The 19,061-nt window shown below is 39.8% G+C and overlaps 1 protein-coding gene across 3 annotated transcripts in view; it reads left to right on the forward strand.

Moving 5' to 3' along the window:
- LOC139276139 (copine-3-like) overlaps positions 1-13,036 on the forward strand; it is a 79,183-nt gene extending 66,147 nt beyond the window's left edge. For all 3 annotated transcript variants that reach the window (XM_070893667.1, XM_070893685.1, XM_070893677.1), the window contains exons 14-16: positions 47-180; positions 1,161-1,397; positions 11,414-13,036. In XM_070893667.1, the coding sequence (XP_070749768.1) occupies positions 47-180; positions 1,161-1,397; positions 11,414-11,608 (566 nt within the window). In that variant the 3' untranslated portion in view covers positions 11,609-13,036. The remainder of the gene's footprint in view (positions 1-46; positions 181-1,160; positions 1,398-11,413) is intronic.
- Positions 13,037-19,061: the final 6,025 nt, after the last annotated feature.

Raw genomic sequence — 19,061 nt, forward strand, 5'->3', positions numbered from 1 at the left:
CCTGGTTGTCTTCAATAAATATCTTTTACCAATTTGTGTTTGTTAGGAGTACAAGGAATTGTGGATGCCTACCGCAATTGTCTTCCTCAAGTCAAACTATATGGACCAACAAACTTTGCCCCCATAATAAACCACATGGCAAGATATGCAGCTACAGCAGCACAGCAACCAACAGCTTCAGTGAGTATAAAGAAAAAACACAGATACTAGAAATATGAAATAAAACTGAAAATGCTGGACAGGTCAGTCACTGTCTGGGGGGGAAAAGAAATTAATGTTTAGGGTGGGCTCCTTTATCAGCTTTGTACTTCTAGCATTTTCTAGCTGCAGTAAGAATCTCTGTTTGTGGATGTTTAGTTTTTATCACTGACACTGCAGCAGAAAAGCATTCTTTTGCAGTTCTGATATCCAGACTTGATTCGAGCAATATAGATTTATCTTTTGCAACTAACTGATCCTGATGGATATCATTAGAATTTCTTTAGGATGGGCAAAACTGTTAGTGTGGGGGGAGGGGGGGGGGTGTGGTGGAGTTTAATCAATATGTAGGATTCCTACTAATTTGTTTTTAGTATGAAACATTTGCACTTGTGTAAATTATCTCCATAATATTGTGGTATTTTTGAAAGATATTATGTATGCCTCCTGTGTGCATGTGTATGTATGTGTATATATCTGGCCAAATACAGGAAGGCAAATTATCATGAAATATAAATGACAGGCTGATGTCATAGGATGCATTTCCTATTATTTGCGCCTTGGCAACACTGGATGTAAGAAATACCAGTGCACCTCTGACCAGCATTGACAAGACAGAAGTGACATCATCATGTCTTTTGCTGCATCTTCTAATGTGTCTTCCCATAATTGGGCAATGTATTGTTTATCATACACCACTTCCAGTGGAAAATCCCAGAAGTGTCATCAGCCAAACCGCTTCTCATTTGGCTTACCTGAAGAGGAGAATCCCATATGAATTTGTGTGATATCAGATGCCTCAATGTGATGGTTTTTGTTAAGACTGTAGCTATAATTTAATTTGTGGATATATTTCATGTGTTTGGTCATTGCAAGGTAACAATATTTAAACACAGCACTAATGTAATCTTGTCTTGTGTAATTCATCTTTGATTTGTGAAAATTTTGCTTGTTTTTAACAGCAATATTTCATCCTGCTGATCATCACGGATGGAGTGATAACAGATTTAGATAATACAAGACAGGCCATTGTGAATGCTGCTAAGTTGCCAATGTCTATCATCATAATTGGTGTTGGTGGTGCAGATTTTAGTGCCATGGAATTTCTGGATGGTGACGATGGTGCTCTGAGATCACCCACTGGGGAAGTAGCTATCCGAGATATTGTCCAGTTTGTGCCTTTTAGGAAATTTCAAAATGTAAGTATTTTATGGTGTATAATGGTATTACTATTTCATAGGTCTGACTTAACATGTCATGACTTGTGGGATCTAAATAAAATTAAATCAAAAGTAAAATACTGCAGATGCTGGCAATCTGAAATTAAAAACAGAAAATACTGGAAATACTCAGCAGTCAGGCAGTATCTGTCGAGAAAGAGAAACAGAGTTAACGTTTCAGGTCTATGATCTTTTGTCAGCACAGAACAAAAGGTCATCGACCTGCAATGTTAATTCTTTCTCTCTCAACAGATGCTACCTGAATACTGAGTATTTCCAGCATTTTCTGTTTTAATTTAAATTAAATGTTTGGTGGTGCAAACTACTTCTAGTAAGTCTTTCTTTCTCATCATCATTATTAATGCAGATACAAAACTGTCCTTTTTAAGTTGTACAAATCTTGATCGCTATGGTGCTTGAGTATTCATACAATTGTAGGGGATTTTATGACCTAAAACAAGTCCTGCAAACTATTTAGATAATTGGGTACTTGGACCTAATGGGGCGCCATAGTAACTGGGTCTTATTTAAGCCAGTCATCAAGCATTGTTCCTTATTTATCTAGCTCTATGAAAAGAAATACCAGACATAAGTGTAAAAGTATTTTTTTACAATATTGTAGAACAAACACAAAGTATGGAAAATATTCCATGGTGATGTAATCCACTTGCAAAAGGCCCTACAGCCCCTCCAATTATTTCTTAAATGGGTTAAAATTAGAGGCTCTGGCCACATTCTTCCAATCCTCCTTGGATATGGGAGTGGTGCCAGAAAACTGGAGGATTGCAAATGTTAAACCATGGGTTTTTTTGAACGAGAGGGGGATAAACCTGACAACTGCAGGCCAGTCAGCTTAATGTCTGTGGTGGGAAACTTTCAGACAATCTGGGACAAAATGAATTGGCATTTGGGAAAAGTATGGGATAATAAATGAAAGTCAGCATGGATTCATTAAAGACTAATCACGATGAACGACTAGCTTGATTGAAGTAACGGAGAGGATTTATGAGGATAGTGTAGTTGATGTTGTGGACTTTCAAAAGGCCTTTGACAAAGTACCATGTCATAGACTTGTTTGCAAAATTAAATCCCATACAGTGGCAGTGTGGATACAAAATTGGCTAAGAGACACAAAGCAGGGATATGAACATCAGAATTAGGCATACGACCCTTTGCGCTTCATGCTGAACTTCGATATCGACTCCACTTTCTTGCCCCAGTGCCCAAAAACCTATCGCTGTCAGTCTTGAAATATACTCCAACTGAGTTTCTACAGCCCTCAGGTAGGGAATTCCAAAGATTCACAACCTTCTAAATGAAGAAGGTTCTCCTCATCTCGGTCCTAAATGACCAACACCTTATCCTGAGGGCTAGAATTTTCTCAAAGCCTGCCAGTGCCCAATTGCCGCCCAAAAAACCATTAAGGCTGGGAAGATTATTGCCGGCGAAAACTTCCTGAAAAAAGAAAAAAAAAAATCCACCCAGTGAAAAATATGGGCCTTGCACCCTCAATCTGGGTGGGAAAGTGCATTTTTGGCTAGATTGGGCGGTGCCTAAAGAAAATGGGTGAAAAATTTTAAAAATCTATAAAAATTTACACCGAGGCTGCAGGTTGGGCCTAACACCAAAAAAAAATAATTTTTCAAAAAACCTAACACAAAATCCAAAAAACATTCCTAATACACTATTTTAAATTAAATTACCCCAACAGATTTTGAAAATAAATAGTAAAAGACCAATCAATTACCTTTTTTCTTGCAAACGTACTTACCTATCGCCCATCTTCACTGATACTCGTGGGCGGTTTTTAAACACTCTGGTTTCTGTCTGTTAAATAAATCCTCAATCCATGCTAATACATTAGATTGGTCGGAGAGGAATTTCCCAGATTTTTTTTCCCCAAATTGGCCTGGGTTTTTAATTTTTTTTTGCCTCTCCGAGGAAATCACATGGTTTTGGGTGGAGTGTATATGTTGTGATACACGAGGTATCACAATTTTATGGGACAGGCTTGATGGACCAGATAGTCTTTACCTGACAATCATTTTTCGTATGTTCGTATATTACCCCCAGTCCCATGAGTCCTAATCTTGTGTAACAATCTCCTCTGTGGCACCTTATCGAATGCCTTTTGAAAATCCAAAATTACTACATCTACGGGTTCCCCCTTATGTACCCTGCTTGTTGCACCCAAACAAACTGGAATAAATTTGGCAAACAATATTTTCCTTTTCATAAAACCATGTTGACTCTGCTTAATCACAGTGATTTTCCAAGTTATGATTTCCTTAATAATAAATTCTAGCACTTTCCCTACTACTGATGTCTGGCCTATAGTTTTCTTTCTCCTTTCTTGAACAGTGGAGTTACATTTGCTACTTTCCAATCCATGGGGACTGTTTTAAAATCTAGGGAATTCTGAAAGATCCAAACCAATGCACCCACTATCTCGGTAGCCACCTCTTTTAAAACCTTGCAATGTAGGCCATCAGGTCCAGGGAATTTGTCTGCTTTTAATCGTTTTGTTTGTTACTAATATTAGTTGCTTTAAGTTCCTCTTTTTTGCTAGACCCTTAGTTCGCAACAATTTCCAATATGTTGTTTACGATCGTACTATGAAGACAGACACTATTTATTTAATGTCTCTACCATTTCCTTATTTCCATTATAATTTTTCCGGTCTCTGCCTCTTAGGGAACCACTTTTACTTTAACTAATCTCTTCCTTTTCCCTCTTACAATCTGTTTTTATATTTCCTGCTAGTTTACTCTTTCTATTTTCTCTTTTTAATCAATCACTTGGTCATCCTTTGCTGATTTTTAACACCCTCCTAATCCTCAGGCTTACTATTTTTTGACAACATTATAAAGCTTCTTTTATCTAATCTAATACTATCCTTAACTTCTCTAGTTAGCCATGGCTGTACCACTTTTCCAGTGGAGTTTTAATTCCTTAAGGGAATGTATATTCCTTGAGAATTATGAATTATATATTTAAATGTTTGCCATTGCATATCTACCATCATATCTTTTACTCTAATTACCCAGTTCACCTCTGCCAACTCACCCCTCATATCTCCATAATTGGCTTGTTTAAATTTAAGACCTTAGTTTCGGACTCAACCACATCACTCTCTCACTTAATATGAAATTCTATCTCTCTCTTCCCCAGAGTACCCTTTACCATAAGATTTCTAATTAACCCTGTCTCCATACACAATACTAGATCTAAAATAGCCTGTTCCCTAGTTGGTTCCTTGACTTTACTTTTTCTAGAAAACTGTCTCGTGTTCCAAGACCTCATCCTCCAAGCTACTTTTGCCAATTTGGTTTGCTCAGTATATATGAATATTGAAGTTCCCCATGATTATCAGATTACCTTTGTTACATGCTCCAATAATTTTTTTATTTATACTCTGTCCACTCCCACCAGTGTTTTCTGCTCTTTATTTCTTGGATCCATCCATACTGATTTGACATCTTGATTTTCTGGGCTAAGATCCTTCATTACCAGGGTTACCGCACCTCCTTTTCTATTTTGCCTATCTTTTCTAAAAGTTAAGTACAGGTACCCTGGAATAATTAGATCCCAACCTTGTCACCCTGCAACCATTTCTGAGTAATGGCTACTAGATCAAACCCGTTTATCTCTATTTGTGCCATTCATTCATCCATTTTGTTGCAAATGCTTTGTTCATTCTGATATAGTGCCATCGTCACTAATACCGTTAATAAACTCTGCACCTTCCTGACACAACCTGATGATTTTACCCAAATCGCTACAGGCTTGACTTTACTCTTCATACTTATAAATTTACCCTTATCTGCACCCTACCTCTCTCGTATTAGTTTGAACGAGCAAAGGACACGGAATAATTGGATAACTACCACTGGCATGATGAGCCAAAAAATGGCCGCCTACTCTATTTTGGAATCCATTCCATTTGATCTCACTCAGTATGGGAAGCCTCCTAATATCAGTCCTAAATTTTTTTTTTTTTTACTAGTTTGAACCTTGTCCTGCTCTTGAAATATAACTTGAGGTAATTTTTCCAGATTTTCTTTTTTCCAGAAAGGTTACTATCTTATTTAGCTCTAAGATCACCATTCAGATGCCTCCTTTTAAATTTCTTCAGTCTTCCCGATCTTTTTCACATGTGATCAGTTTCCTGGCACTTTTCTGGACTGCCTCCAACACGTGAATGTTTCTTGATGCTAGTCACTGTAAAATGGCACTTAAGATGTAATCTGGCCAGAGCACTATGTAGTTTGATCATGATTTCCTCTATCTTGAATAAGATAATCAAAATAGTAGAATAGAACATTCAATTGGCGGTTAAGTACTGAGAGTATTAGGCACTATTAGAGGTGCCGTCTTTTGGACGAGACGTTCAACCGAGGTGCCATCTGCCTTCTCAGGTGGACATAAAATACCCACAGCACTATTTTGCAAAAGAGCAGAGGAGTTCTCCCATTGTCCTTGCCAATATTTATCCTTCAACCAAAATATAAAACAGATGATCTGGTAATTTATATCACTTTTGTTTACTGTATATAAATTATCTACAGTGTCTCGACGCATTGTTGTTAAATTAAGTTAATCTGGTGGTTAAACCATGGCAGGAGAGCTCGGACACGTGTTATGCTCCTGTAATATGTGGGGAGTCAGGGACGCTTCCAGTATCCCTGACTACTACATGTGCGGGAAGTGCATCCGCCTGCAGCTCCTGACAGACCGCATTGCTGCACTGGAGCTGCGGGTGGATTTACTCTGGAGCATCCTAGAAGCTGAGAGAATGACATGAATAGCATGTTTAGTGAGTTGGTCTCACTGCAGGAAAAGGATACACAACCAGACAGGGAATGGGTAACCAATAGGAAGAGCAGTACAAGGAAGGTAGTGCAGGGGTGCCCTGCAGTCATCTCCTGCAAAACAGATACAACGCTTTGGGTACGGTTGAGTGGGATGACTCATCAGGGGAGAGCAGCAGACGACAAGTTCATGGCACCGTAGGTCGTTCTGCTGCACAGGAGGGCAGGAAAAAGAGTGGGAGAGCTATAGTGGTAGGGGATTCTATTGTAAAAGGGGAATAGATAGACATTTCTGCGGCCGCAACCGAGACTCCAGGATGGTATGTTGCCTCCCTGGTGCAAGGGTCAAGGATGTCTCTGAGCGGGTGCAGGACATTTTCAAAAAGGAGGGTAAACAGCCAGTTGTCGTGGTGCAGATAGGTACCAACAATATAGGTAAAAAAACAGGATGAGGTCCTACAAGATGAATTTAGGAAGCTAGGAGCTAAATTTAAAAAGTAGGACCTCCAAAGTAGTAATCTCAGGATTGCTATCAGTGCCACGTGTTAGTCAGAGTAGGAATCGCAGGATAGCTCAGATGAATACGTGGCTTGAGCAGTGGTGTAGAAGGGAGGGATTCAAATTCCTGGGACATTGGAACCGGTTCTGGGGGAGGTGGGACCAGTACAAACCGGATGGTCTGCACCTGGGCAGGACCGGAACCAATGTCCTAGAGGGAGTGTTTGCTAGTGCTGTTGGGGAGGAGTTAAACTAATATGGCAGGGGGATGGGAACCTATGCAGGGAGACAGAGGGAAGTAGAATGGGGGCAGAAGCAAAAGATAGAAAGAAGAAAAGTAAAAGTGGAGGGCAGAGAAACCGAAGGCAAAAAGGGCCACATTACAGCAAAATTTTGAAGGGGCAAAGTGTGTTAGAAAGACAAGCCTGAAGGCTCTGTCTCAATGCGACGAGTATTCGGAATAAGATGGACGAATTAACTGCGCAGATAGCAGTTAACGGTTATGATGTAATTGGCATTACGAAGACATTGCTCCACGGTGATCAAGGCTGGGAACTCAACATCCAGGGGTATTCAACATTTAGGAAGGATAGACAGAAAGGAAAAGGAGGCGGGGTGGCATTGCTGGTTAAATTAATGCAATAGTAAGGAAGGACATTAGCTTTGATGATGTGGAATCAGTATGGATGGAGCCGCGGAATACTAAAGGGCATAAAACGCTAGTGGGAGTTGTGTACAGACCATCAAACGGTAATAGTAAGGTTGGGGGCAGCATCAAACAAGAAATTAGGGATGCGTGCAATAAAGGTACTGCAGTTATCATGGGTGACTTTAATCTACATATTGATTGGGCTAACCAAACTGGTAGCAGTGTGGTGGAGCAGGAGTTCCTGAAGTGTATTAAGGATGGTTTTCTGGACCAATATGTCGAGGAACCAACTAGAGAGCGGGCCATCCTAAACTGGATGATGTGTAATGAGAAAGGACTAATTAGCAATCTTGTTCTTTATTAAGATGGAGAGTGACACAGTTAATTCAGAAACTAGGGTCCTGAACTTAAGGAAAGGTAACTTCGATGATATGGGGTGTGAATTGGCCAGAATTGACTGGCAAATGATACTTAAAGGTTTGACGGTGGATAGGCAATGGCAAACATTTAAAGATCACATGGATGAACTTCAACAATTGTACATCCCTGTCTGTGTAAAAGTAAAATGGGGAAGGTGGCTCAACCGTGGCTAACAAGGAAAATTACGGATAGTGTTAAATTCAAGGAAGAGGCATATAAATTGGCCAGAAAAAGCAGCAAACCTGAGGACTGGGAGAAATTCAGAATTCAGCAGAGGAGGACAAAGGGTTTAATTAAGAGGGGGAAAATAGAGTACGAGAAGAAGCTTGCCAGGAACATAAAAACTGACTGCAAAAGCTTTTATAGATATGTGAAGAGAAAAAGATTAGTAAAGACAAACATAGGTCCCTTGCAGTCGGATTCAGGTGAATTTATAATGGGGAACAAAGAAATGGCAGACCAACTGAACAAATACTTTGGTTCTGTCTTCACGAAGGAAGACACAAATAACCTTCTGGAAGTACCAGAGGACCGAGGGTCTAGTAAGAAGGATGAACTGAAGGATATCCTTATTAGGCGGGAAATTGTGTTAGGGAAATTGATGGGATTGAAGGCCGATAAAGCCCCAGGGCCTGATAGTCTGCATCCCAGAGTAATTAAGGAAGTGGCCCTAGAAATAGTGGATGCATTGGTGATCATTTTCCAACAGTCTATCAACCCTGGATCAGTTCCTATGGACTGGAGGGTAGCTAATGCAACACCACTTTAAAAAGGGAGGGAGAGAAAACGGGTAATTATAGACCAGTTAGCCTGACATCAGTAGCGGGGAAAATGTTGGAATCAATTATTAAGGATGAAATAGCAGTGCATCAGGAAAGCAGTGACCGGATCGGTCCAAGTCAGCATGGCTTTATGAAAGGGAAATCTTGCTTGACAAATCTTCTGGAATTTTTTGAGGATGTAACTAGTAGAATGGACAAGGGAGAACTAGTGGATGTGGTGTATTTGGACTTTCAAAAGGCTTTTGATAAGGTCCCACACAAGAGATTGGTTTGAAAAATCAAAAACACATGGTATTGGGGGTAATGTACTGACGTGGATAGAGAACTGGTTGGCAGGCAGGAAGCAGAGAGTCGGGATAAACGGGTCCTTTTCAGAATGGCAGACAGTGACTATGGCGTGCCGCAGGGCTCAGTGCTGGGACCCCAGCTCTTTACAATATACATTAATGATTTGGATGAAGGAATTGAGTGTAATATCTCCAAGTTTGCAGTTGACACTAAACTGGATGGTGGTGTGAGCTGTGAGGAGGATGCTAAGAGGCTGCAGGGTGACTTGGATAGGTTTGGTGAGTGGGCAAATGCATGGCAGATCCAGTATAATGTGGATAAATGTGAGGTTATCCACTTTGGGGGCAAAAACACGAAGGCAGAATATTATCTGAATGGCGGCACATTTGGAAAAGAGGAGGTGAAACGAGACCTGGGTGTCATGGTTCATCAGTCATTGAAAGTTGGCGTGCAGGTACAGCAGGCGGTGAAGAAGGCAAATGGTATGTTGGCCTTCATAGCTAGGGGATTTTGAGTATAGGAGCAGGGAGGTCTTACTGCAGTTGTACAGGGTCTTGGTGAGGCCTCACCTGGAATATTGTGTTCAGTTTTGATCTCCTAATCTGAGGAAGGACGTTCTTGCTATTGAGGGAGTGCAGCGAAGGTTCACCAGACTGATTCCCGGGATGGCTGGACTGACATATGAGGAGAGACTGGATCAACTGGACCTTTATACACTGGAATTTAGAAGGATGAGAGGGGATCTCATAGAAACATATAAGATTCTGACGGGACTGGACAAGTTAGATGCGGGAAGAATGTTCCCGTTGTTGGGGAAGTCCAGAACCAGGGGACACAGTCTTAGGATAAGGGGTAGGCCATTTAGGACTGAGAGAAGGAGAAACTTCTTCACTCAGAGTTGTTAACCTGTGGAATTCCCTGCTGCAGAGAGTCGTTGATGCCAGTTCATTGGATATATTCAAGAGGGAGTTCGATATGGCCCTTACGGCTAAAGGGATCAAGTGGTATGGAGAGAAAGCAGGAAAGGGGTACTGAGGGAATGATCAGCCATGATCTTATTAAATGGTGGTGTAGGCTCGAAGGGCCGAATGGCCTACTCCTGCACCTATTTTCTATGTTTCTTACTCACAATAGCAACTACACTTCAAAAGTACTTCATTGGTTGTAAAGCGATTTGGGATGTCGTAAGGTCATGAAAGACACTATATAAACCCATGTTTTTCTTTTCTTTTACTGTCTGTATTGGTTGGGCATATTGGCCCTAAGACTCCCAGGTCTTTTTCAACCATAACTATTTGAACATAGAGTGCATATCTTATGCATTTTTTTCTTGCTATGTGCAGTACTTTACACTCGTACACATTAAATTTGATCTATCATCTGCACACCTACATATTTTCCAACTAATTCTGTAATTTTTGGGCTGTCTCCTCCAATTTCAATGTCTCCTAATTTGGTATTATCTGTAAATGTGGCATTGGGTTTCTGAACCTAGGTCATTGATATAAATTATAAACTGTTGTGGTCTTAAAGGTACAGTGTAGACTCACTGGGATACGGGATTACAGTTGTGGTGAGCCTCATAGTTGAGGTTTTTGGCTTATACAGAGTAAAGGTTAAGGGGTGGCTTGATGTCTTCAAGATTATGAAAGGTTGTGATAGGGTTAAAAATAAATTGTTATTTCCGCTAGTTCACAAGACCATTTTTTTTTAAAGGTACAAATTTAAGATAATCACCAAAAGAATTAAAGGAAATATCAAGAAAAAGAATATTTACAAAGTGAATGTTTAGCAGCCGTGGCTCAGTGGGTAGCACTCTCCCCTTGAGTTTGAAGGTTGCGGGTTCAAGTCCCATTCCAGAAACTTGAGCACAAAAATTTAGACTGACGCTCCAGGGCAGTACTGAGGAAGTACTGCACTGTCTAAGGTGCCATTTTTCAGATTCGATGTTAAACCTGTCTGCTCTCTCAGGTGGACGTAAAAGATCCCGTGACACTATTTTGAAGAAGAGCAGGGGAGTTATCCCCGGTGTCCTGGTCAATATTTATCCCTCAATTTACATTACTAAAAACAGATTATCTGGTCATGCTGTTTGTGGGAGCTTGCTTTAGCGCAAATTGGCTGCTGCGTTTCCTACATTACAACAGTGACGGCGCTTTCATTGGCTGTAAAGCGCTTTGGGACGTTCTGAGGTTGTGAAAGGTGCGATATAAATGCAAGTCTTTCTTTAAAATATGGAATTCTCTGTCACAAACAGTTGTTAAAGTCACGTCCATTAGTACTTTCAAAAGGTAATAGATAGATGCTTAAGAGAGGACTGAAAGGTCTGAATAGCGAGCAGGTAAGTGGGATTAGCTCCACAAAGTGTTCTGCACCCACTTCTGGTAGTTCTACAGTCTTGACATTCATCCTTATCTAACTTTAGTTAAGACCATTACAGCTTCTATCGAAGGAATTGTAACTGCACAGCTATCCTGTGCTACCAGCACTATAGCATTATCTTCAAACAGCAACTTGCACTTATGTCGTGCTATTATTTTTCCACAGGCCGCCAAAGAAGCTCTTGCACAAAGTGTATTGGCTGAAGTGCCTCAACAAGTGGTGTGCTACTTCAACACGCGTAAAATATGTCCTCCAAATGAGCAAAAACCTCCAAATGAGCAAAAACCTCCAAATGAGCAAAAACCTCTAAATGAGCAAAAACCTCCAAACGATGAAACACTTGACTTTCTGGATTTCTAGTCAAAGGGCAATAATAGTCTTTTAACCTTGCATTTGTGTCTAAGTGCCATTGCACTTGTTAGGCCCTTGTAAATGTATTTGTCAAACAGCTGCATATGGTTAATCTATTTTTTTTTAAGAAAAAAGTGAACAAAGTTCTTCTTTCTCCTTCTGTGCAACGTAAAGAAATCTTTTCCATTTAAAGGCTTGCCATATGGGGTCTCTTTCCACAATGAATTGCTCTATTAATCCGCTTTGATGACCTAAGTTATCGGTGTCTGATGGCATGTGATTCCATTGCTTTACGCAAAAGTAATCTCAAAGTTTTTGAATTGGGAAATGTTAATACTAGCTGAGTGAGTAACTTTATATTTTTCAGCTGCATGTTATTGCACTAGTTGTGCGGACCAGCCAAATTAGTTGGTCTCTCTCTCGGCCTCAGCATTCCCAAGTTAGAGAGCAAACAATCAGTTATAGTTCCTACTTTTGACTGCGAGAAGCATGGGTAGATACTCTTGTGAAGCTGACAGTAACCCAGCTCTGATAGTTGGATTAGTTCACCAACACTAATATTTTTAAGATCTTGTACATGAAGAGTGGCCAATTGGATGAGATACAGATGTGCTGTTAGTTCCTATGGAACTGAGCCAATACCTCTGACTAGGTCACTGAATGGAGTTGATCTAGGGTACACCAGTAATCTACATCTACTAGAGCACAGTGTGTGCTCAGACCTGAAGTGGTTTGCTGTGCAAAGGAGGGAGGAGAAAGAAAATTAAATCATTTTTCTCTTGAAACTTGGCACTCCACATTACATGCAAATAGCTTTCTATTGAATTACTCATCTGGGCACTCTGCACCACTCCCTCCCCCCAGGAATATGCTTCAGCTCTAAACTTTATTGCTAAATGTTTCAGTTTACTTTATACCATGCTTAGTTATTTTGAAAATATTCAAAATGGATCATACAACGATGATCTTTTTCTTTTGTTAAGATCTGTAGAAGATTATTTCTGATTAAACTTTTTTTTCCAGTTATTATGCTTAGCATATCTTTGTAGTGTTCTATGTTGTCCTTACAATTAAATTTTTTTCCAATTTTGGCCAATACATGTATTCAGTATAAGCATCAGTTGCACATTGAATTTAAAATGATTTATATAGTGTGCTTTTAATATAGCACCATGCAGTACATTGTATTCAGAGGTTTAAAGATTTAGCCAAAATTATCAAAGATTAAAAATTAACAAGGGAAAGCGAAGTTATTAGTTGTTTCAGAAAAAATGTCAGAGAATTTAAGAACTATCTGTAGCACTTTCTGTAATAAAGAAACTATGAAAGTGTCACACTTTGTTTGAGATGAAATGTCGAGTAGTTATCTTTTATTCCATTCGTCTGTATGTGGCTAGTATTAGCTGGAAAAATAATCCAATTACATTATGATTGCTACTGTTGTGTCAAAATCTTTATTTACATCTCATTTTCAAACATTTAACTGATGCTTTGGGCCACACTCTCTCAAGATTTTTTTTTAATACTTTGCAAAAATACATTGCGTTTCATAGCAAAAACATATTCTGATTATAATTGTCAGTTTTGTGCTCCAAGCTGTCAAAGAGTAATCATTTAATTATGTACTGAAATGTCACAAAACATATAAAAATGAATATCAACTAATGCAGTTTTTAGGGGGGTGTAAGAGATGGGATGCTGGGAGAAAGGTAACTATTTGTAACAACTTTGGAAAGACTGGGGGAAAAACTTCCAGTTCTTCTTTGCATTCACCACACTTACGAGAAGGCAGTGACTTTCGATGGCTCCTTCGGACACTAAAGAGCAGCAATGATGGCCAAGATGGGGTCTTATGCTGAAATGTCGTTTAGTGCAAGGTGCCATCTTGGTAAAGAAGTTGCAGCTTGCACCAGGAACAGCAACCCGGAGGATTGTTAAGGCTGATTGCCACTTAATTTGCCTGCTAGCGCTCATTAATGAAGCTGCACGCCATTTTGGTGGTTAGAGCTTAACCTATTGCGCTCGTGCCCTGCTGATTGGGAGTAAACAAGCTGAGGATTGTGAGGGCTACTTAAAGGTATTTTGCCTTTTACTGTTCACTTGCTGCTGGAGGTTTGAAGAGGACTTTTGAAATGCACCGGGAGACTTTCTGGGACACTTTGTCAAGACTTCACCAATACTCAACATTTATTCCACAAATTTTCTGAGGACTTTACCTAAAAACTGAGTGCTGTGCTACACTACCTTATTAGACACCAAGAAAAATGAGTGCTTAGTCATCAGCATCTTGGGGTGTGGTGGGGAGGGGAACTGCAAGACAAATGGGATGAGGACAAGAGGGCGCGATGGACTCCTTGTGGGTACAGGACATCCTCCTCCACCAGGACCTCCAGCGCCGCGTCTGAGAACATCTCACTCGGTCCCTAAGCCATCCTAAAACCTGCCACTGTGTGTTAGCCAGCACACTCCACATCTTCAGTGGAAGTGGGTGCGTAGAGCCCACATATATTGCTCCATGAAAATTGCATCTAATCAGTGAATGAATGCTAAACTTGCAGGTGTTTGTTTTAGCACCCCCAGGCAAGTTCATACAATCCTAATCAGTAATTAGGACCAAAATTACACTAAAATCAGACTTTCAAACAGGCGTATCTTATTAGCATATCACCCATTTAGCACCTGTTTTCACCCTTTCACCAAAATATCACCCCCACCCGCGAAGAGTTTCCCCTTGTCCTATTTGGTTGTTAGTCTTGAATAATGTGACCAACCTGGAGACTGTGATAATTGTGAACATGTGATTGGCTGTATGTGGCCTCTATAAAAAGGCAATTGAATTGTTAGTTCAATTCCTCCCTAGCTCCAGTATCAAGTTTGAACATCTCACAACTACTTAACAAAACTACTTATTCAATTGTTTTCTCCTTTGATTCAGTCTATAAAGCAATGCACTATTTTCATTTAAAAAAAAATGAAAAGGACAAAAATATTTAAAATTGTTACTGTACTTGCCAAAGGTTATAATCAATTAATAATGGTTAGGAAAGGGTTTAAAAATTGTAAAGGGTGTCTAAATCTATTCTCATTTGACTAACTGGCACAATTTATATATAATTCCTTCCTAAAAGAGCACCGTGCAAATAACGGTCATTATTTACATATTCTCAAGTTGTATATGATAAAACTGGGCTCTCTGCCTTTCAGATATTTGATCAAAAAACATGCTCTATAAGGTGATAGTGTATAAGATACATACTTCAGCTCATGAGGGCTGAAAATAAACCAATCTCCAAGTCTCTTTAAAATGCTTACTATTGGAGACACTTCCAACATGTATTCTTTTCCACATTTTTCAACATTGAACAGCATCTGGCACCTATGCAAATTCTGCTAGCTATGTCCCGCTACAATCTTCTATAATATAATTTGCCATTTTGTCAGTATGCTGCCATCAGCGAATGTCAATATTTTCCCCTTAATTCCTCAGTCTATGACTTACTTATATAGTAAATAAAAGCAGCCCCAACTGTGACCCCTCTGGCTCACTTTGAGCCATATCTTTTCCATTTTGAGAACCATATCTTTACCTGTACCTTTTTGATTTCTTTCCTCCAACTATCTAGCCATGTGGCTACATTCCCCTCAATTTCACAAAGCATAATCTTTACATTGTCACAGGCTTTCAAATTCATCAAAAAATCATATCCCTGCAATTCCTTTATCATTTAAAAAAATTCTATAAGGTTGGTCAAGTACAAACAGCCCTTTAGAAATCTGTACTGACTGGCCCTGATGTTTCCCCATATTTCTTCTATATTAAATAATAAAATATGTAACCTGATGGGAGTACATTAAGGAAGTGACATATGGTGGATGGGGAAATGGAGTGGATATGGTGTACACTGACTTTCAAAAGACCTTTGACAAGGTACCATACAGGAGCCTATTGGAGAAGGTAGGGGTATGGGATGATGGAGATAGTACTAATCAAAGAAAATTACAACACAGAAGCAGGCCATTCTGCCAATCACATGCGTATCGGTCGAAAAAGAGCTACCGAGCCTAATCCCATCTTCCAGCACTAGGTCTGTAGGTCGGCTCTTTAAGGGATTTTTAAATGCGATGAGAGTTTCTGCCTCTATCACCCTTTCAAGCAGCAAGTTCCAGCCCCCATCACCCTCTGGGTAAAACATTTTTTCCTCCTCTCCCTTCTAATCCTTCGACCAACTACTTGAAATATATGCCCCCTGGTTATTGACCCCATTTGCTAAGGGAAATGGGTCCTTCCTATCCACTCTATCTAGGCCCCACATAATTTTGTACACCTCAATTAAATCTCCCCTCAGCCTCCTCTGTTTCAAAGAAAACAAACTCCAGCCTATCCAATCTTTCCTCATAGTTAAAAATTTTCCAGTCCTGGCAACATCCTCATAAATCTCTTCTGCACCCTCTCTAGTGCAATCACATCATTCCTGAAATGTGGTGACTAGAACTGTACGCAGTACTCAAGCTGTGGCCTAACTAGTGTTGTATACAGTTCTAGCATAACTTTCCTGCTCTTGTATTCTATGCCTCGGCTAATAAGGGAAAGCATTCCGTGTGCCTTTTTAACTAACTTATTGACCTATCCTGCTACCTTTAAGGATCTGTGGACATACACTTCAAGGCCCCTCTATTCCTCCACTCCTCAGTATCCTCCCATTTATTATGTATTTCCTTGCCTTGTTGCCCCTCCCCAAATGCATTACCTCACACTTTTTTCTGGATTGAATTCCAATTTCCACTTTTCTGCCCAACTGAACAGTTAATCGATATCTTCCTGCAGTCTAAAGCTTTCCTCCTCACTGTCAATCACGTGGCCAATTTTTGTATCATCTACAAATTTTTTGATCAGGTCTCCTACATTTAAATCTAAATCATTAATATATCCTACAAAAAGCAAGGGACCAAGTACTGAGCCCTGTGCAACCCCACTGGAAACAGCCTTCCAGTCACACACACATCCGTCAACCATTACCCTTTGCTTCCTGTCAATGAGCCAATTTTGGATCCAATTTGCCACTCTCCCTTGGATCCCATGGGCTTTTACTTTTTTGATCAGCCTGCCATGTGGGACCTTGTCAAAAGCCTTGCTAAAATCCATGTACACTAAATCAAACACATTGCCCTCACCGGCCCTCCTTGTTACCACCTCGCAAAATTTAAACAAGTTAGTCAGACATGACCTTCCCTTAACAAATCCATGCTGACTGTCCTTGATTAGTCTGTGTCTAAATGAAGGTTTATACTGTCCCTCAGAATTGATTCCAATAATTTGCCTACCACCGAGGTTAAGCTAACTGGCCCACTTACTCGGTTTATCCCTTACTCCCTTTTTAAACAATGGTACAACATTCGCAGTTCTCCAATCCTCTGGCACCACTCCTGTAGCCAGGGAAGATTGGAAAATGATGGTCAGAGCCTCCACAATTTCCAACCTTGCTTCTTTTAATAGCTTAGGATATATTTCATCTGGTCTTAACGATTTATCTACTTTCAAAGATGCTAAACCCCTTGATACTTCCTCTCTTACTATGTTTATCTCATCCAATATTTCACTCTCTTCCTCCCGTCAGCATCGTCTCCCTCTTTTGTGAAGACAGCCGCAAAGTATCAATTAAGTACCTTACCCACAGGGTCATCCAGGGGACTCTAAATTTGGCAGCTGTACCCTTTTTCTTTATGGGAACATGTTTATTCTGAACTCCATGTATTTCTCTCTTTAATGCCTCCTACTGCTCAGACATCGATTTACCTTCAAGTAGCTGTTTCCAGTCCACTTTTGCTAAATTGCTTCTCAACCTAGTAAAATTGGACTTCCCCCAATTGAGAACCTTTATTCCTGTTTTATCTATGTCCTTATCCATAATATGTTAAAACTAACTGAATTATGATCACTACTAAATGGGATTAAATGATTAGCAGGGAAGAAACAGAATAGGAAGTAATTGACCTTAGCTGCATGTATTTAACAGTAGTGTTATGGCTTTAAAAGGATACAGATTATAAAATAAACATGGATCAGAAAGGCTATTTGGCCCATTCAAATTATTTCAGTTTTCACCTTCACTACTCTACCTGGAAGTCCATTGTATGTGTTGATCACCATGTGAAGAGCTTTCTGGTGTCAATCCTAAATAAACCTGTGCTCTCTTGTCCTGCTATCATAATTTAGTTTGAAGTACTATCTGTAGCTACCTTTTTCAATAGTTCCTTCTATACCTCTAACACTACCTCCCTTCAAGGATGCAAAACCAAAATTTCTCCAGTCTTTCGCATATTTCAGTCCTCCGATGCCAATAATTAGCTTGTGGCTCTTGTTTGAACTGCCTGCGGGGCTTAAACGTCTCTCTTGTGCTTTGGTAACCAGAAACGATCCATCAAGCAGCATACTACATGGTATTATGCTCCTCACATTATAAAACAGTGCATCATAAAACTTATGAACAATACCACTAGAATATGTACAACATGGCATATTGTGTCCAACATACTTCCAGTGTCACACTTCACACTGCGTAACTCGTATGTTTTTATCACACTTGGTTGGTTGAAATTTCATTTTCATAAATCTAACATCTTGAACTCTCACTGAGAAACTGAGCACTGGAAAAAAATTTACAACACAAGGGATGTACAAAATATAAAAGTTACAAGTAAATTCTTAAATTTAATTATACACTATTTTCTGTGTTCAACTATGTCTACGTTTTATATCCAACATGTGTGTGCCCCTCTATAAAGACGGAATAAAGCACGACGGGCCTATGGAGCAAAACTCACCATAATGCAGAAAAACGGCATACAGCCGCTGGTTCCAAATATTCTAGAATTTAAGAACATCATATACCGACAGTTGCCCTTGCGGTTCGCATGTATGTTGTAATAGGTGGATTAGTGGGCGCAGAGGCCTCAAGAATGTTTAACGCCTTTACAGTGCAAATCAGTGAGGACAGAAAACAAAGTAACTTTGGAACCTTTCAGAAAAAAAACTACTTTCAAGATCCTATTTTTTTAGAGAATATGTATGAAAGGCATTTAGAATGCAAACATAAAAATACAATGAGTAAAATATTACGAACGGAAATTTCCTCATTAATTGGCTTTACTATTTTGCACTATTTTCTTTACGAGTGACACTTTTTTTGTTAAATGTTAAATGTGTCTGTTGTATTTCCCTGGATATAGCCGCACAAGAAAAGAGTTTGCAAATCTGCCTCGCATCGTCTTGAAAATGTATGGGGGCAAATGCTTTTAGTTTGCAGAATGGACTGCAGCTATATAAATTATACGTCCATATACATCATCCCTTCACTGGCGTAAGACAGATACTCATTTCCACTGGATGGATTGGTAAACAGGATCGACGTCGGCCGGCTGCGGCAGGGCGGGTGCAAGCTGGCCAATCAGACTGGCGCGCTCC

Source organism: Pristiophorus japonicus, chromosome 1 (genome assembly GCF_044704955.1).
Source record: "Pristiophorus japonicus isolate sPriJap1 chromosome 1, sPriJap1.hap1, whole genome shotgun sequence".
In the NCBI taxonomy this organism is placed as follows: Eukaryota; Metazoa; Chordata; class Chondrichthyes; family Pristiophoridae; genus Pristiophorus; species Pristiophorus japonicus.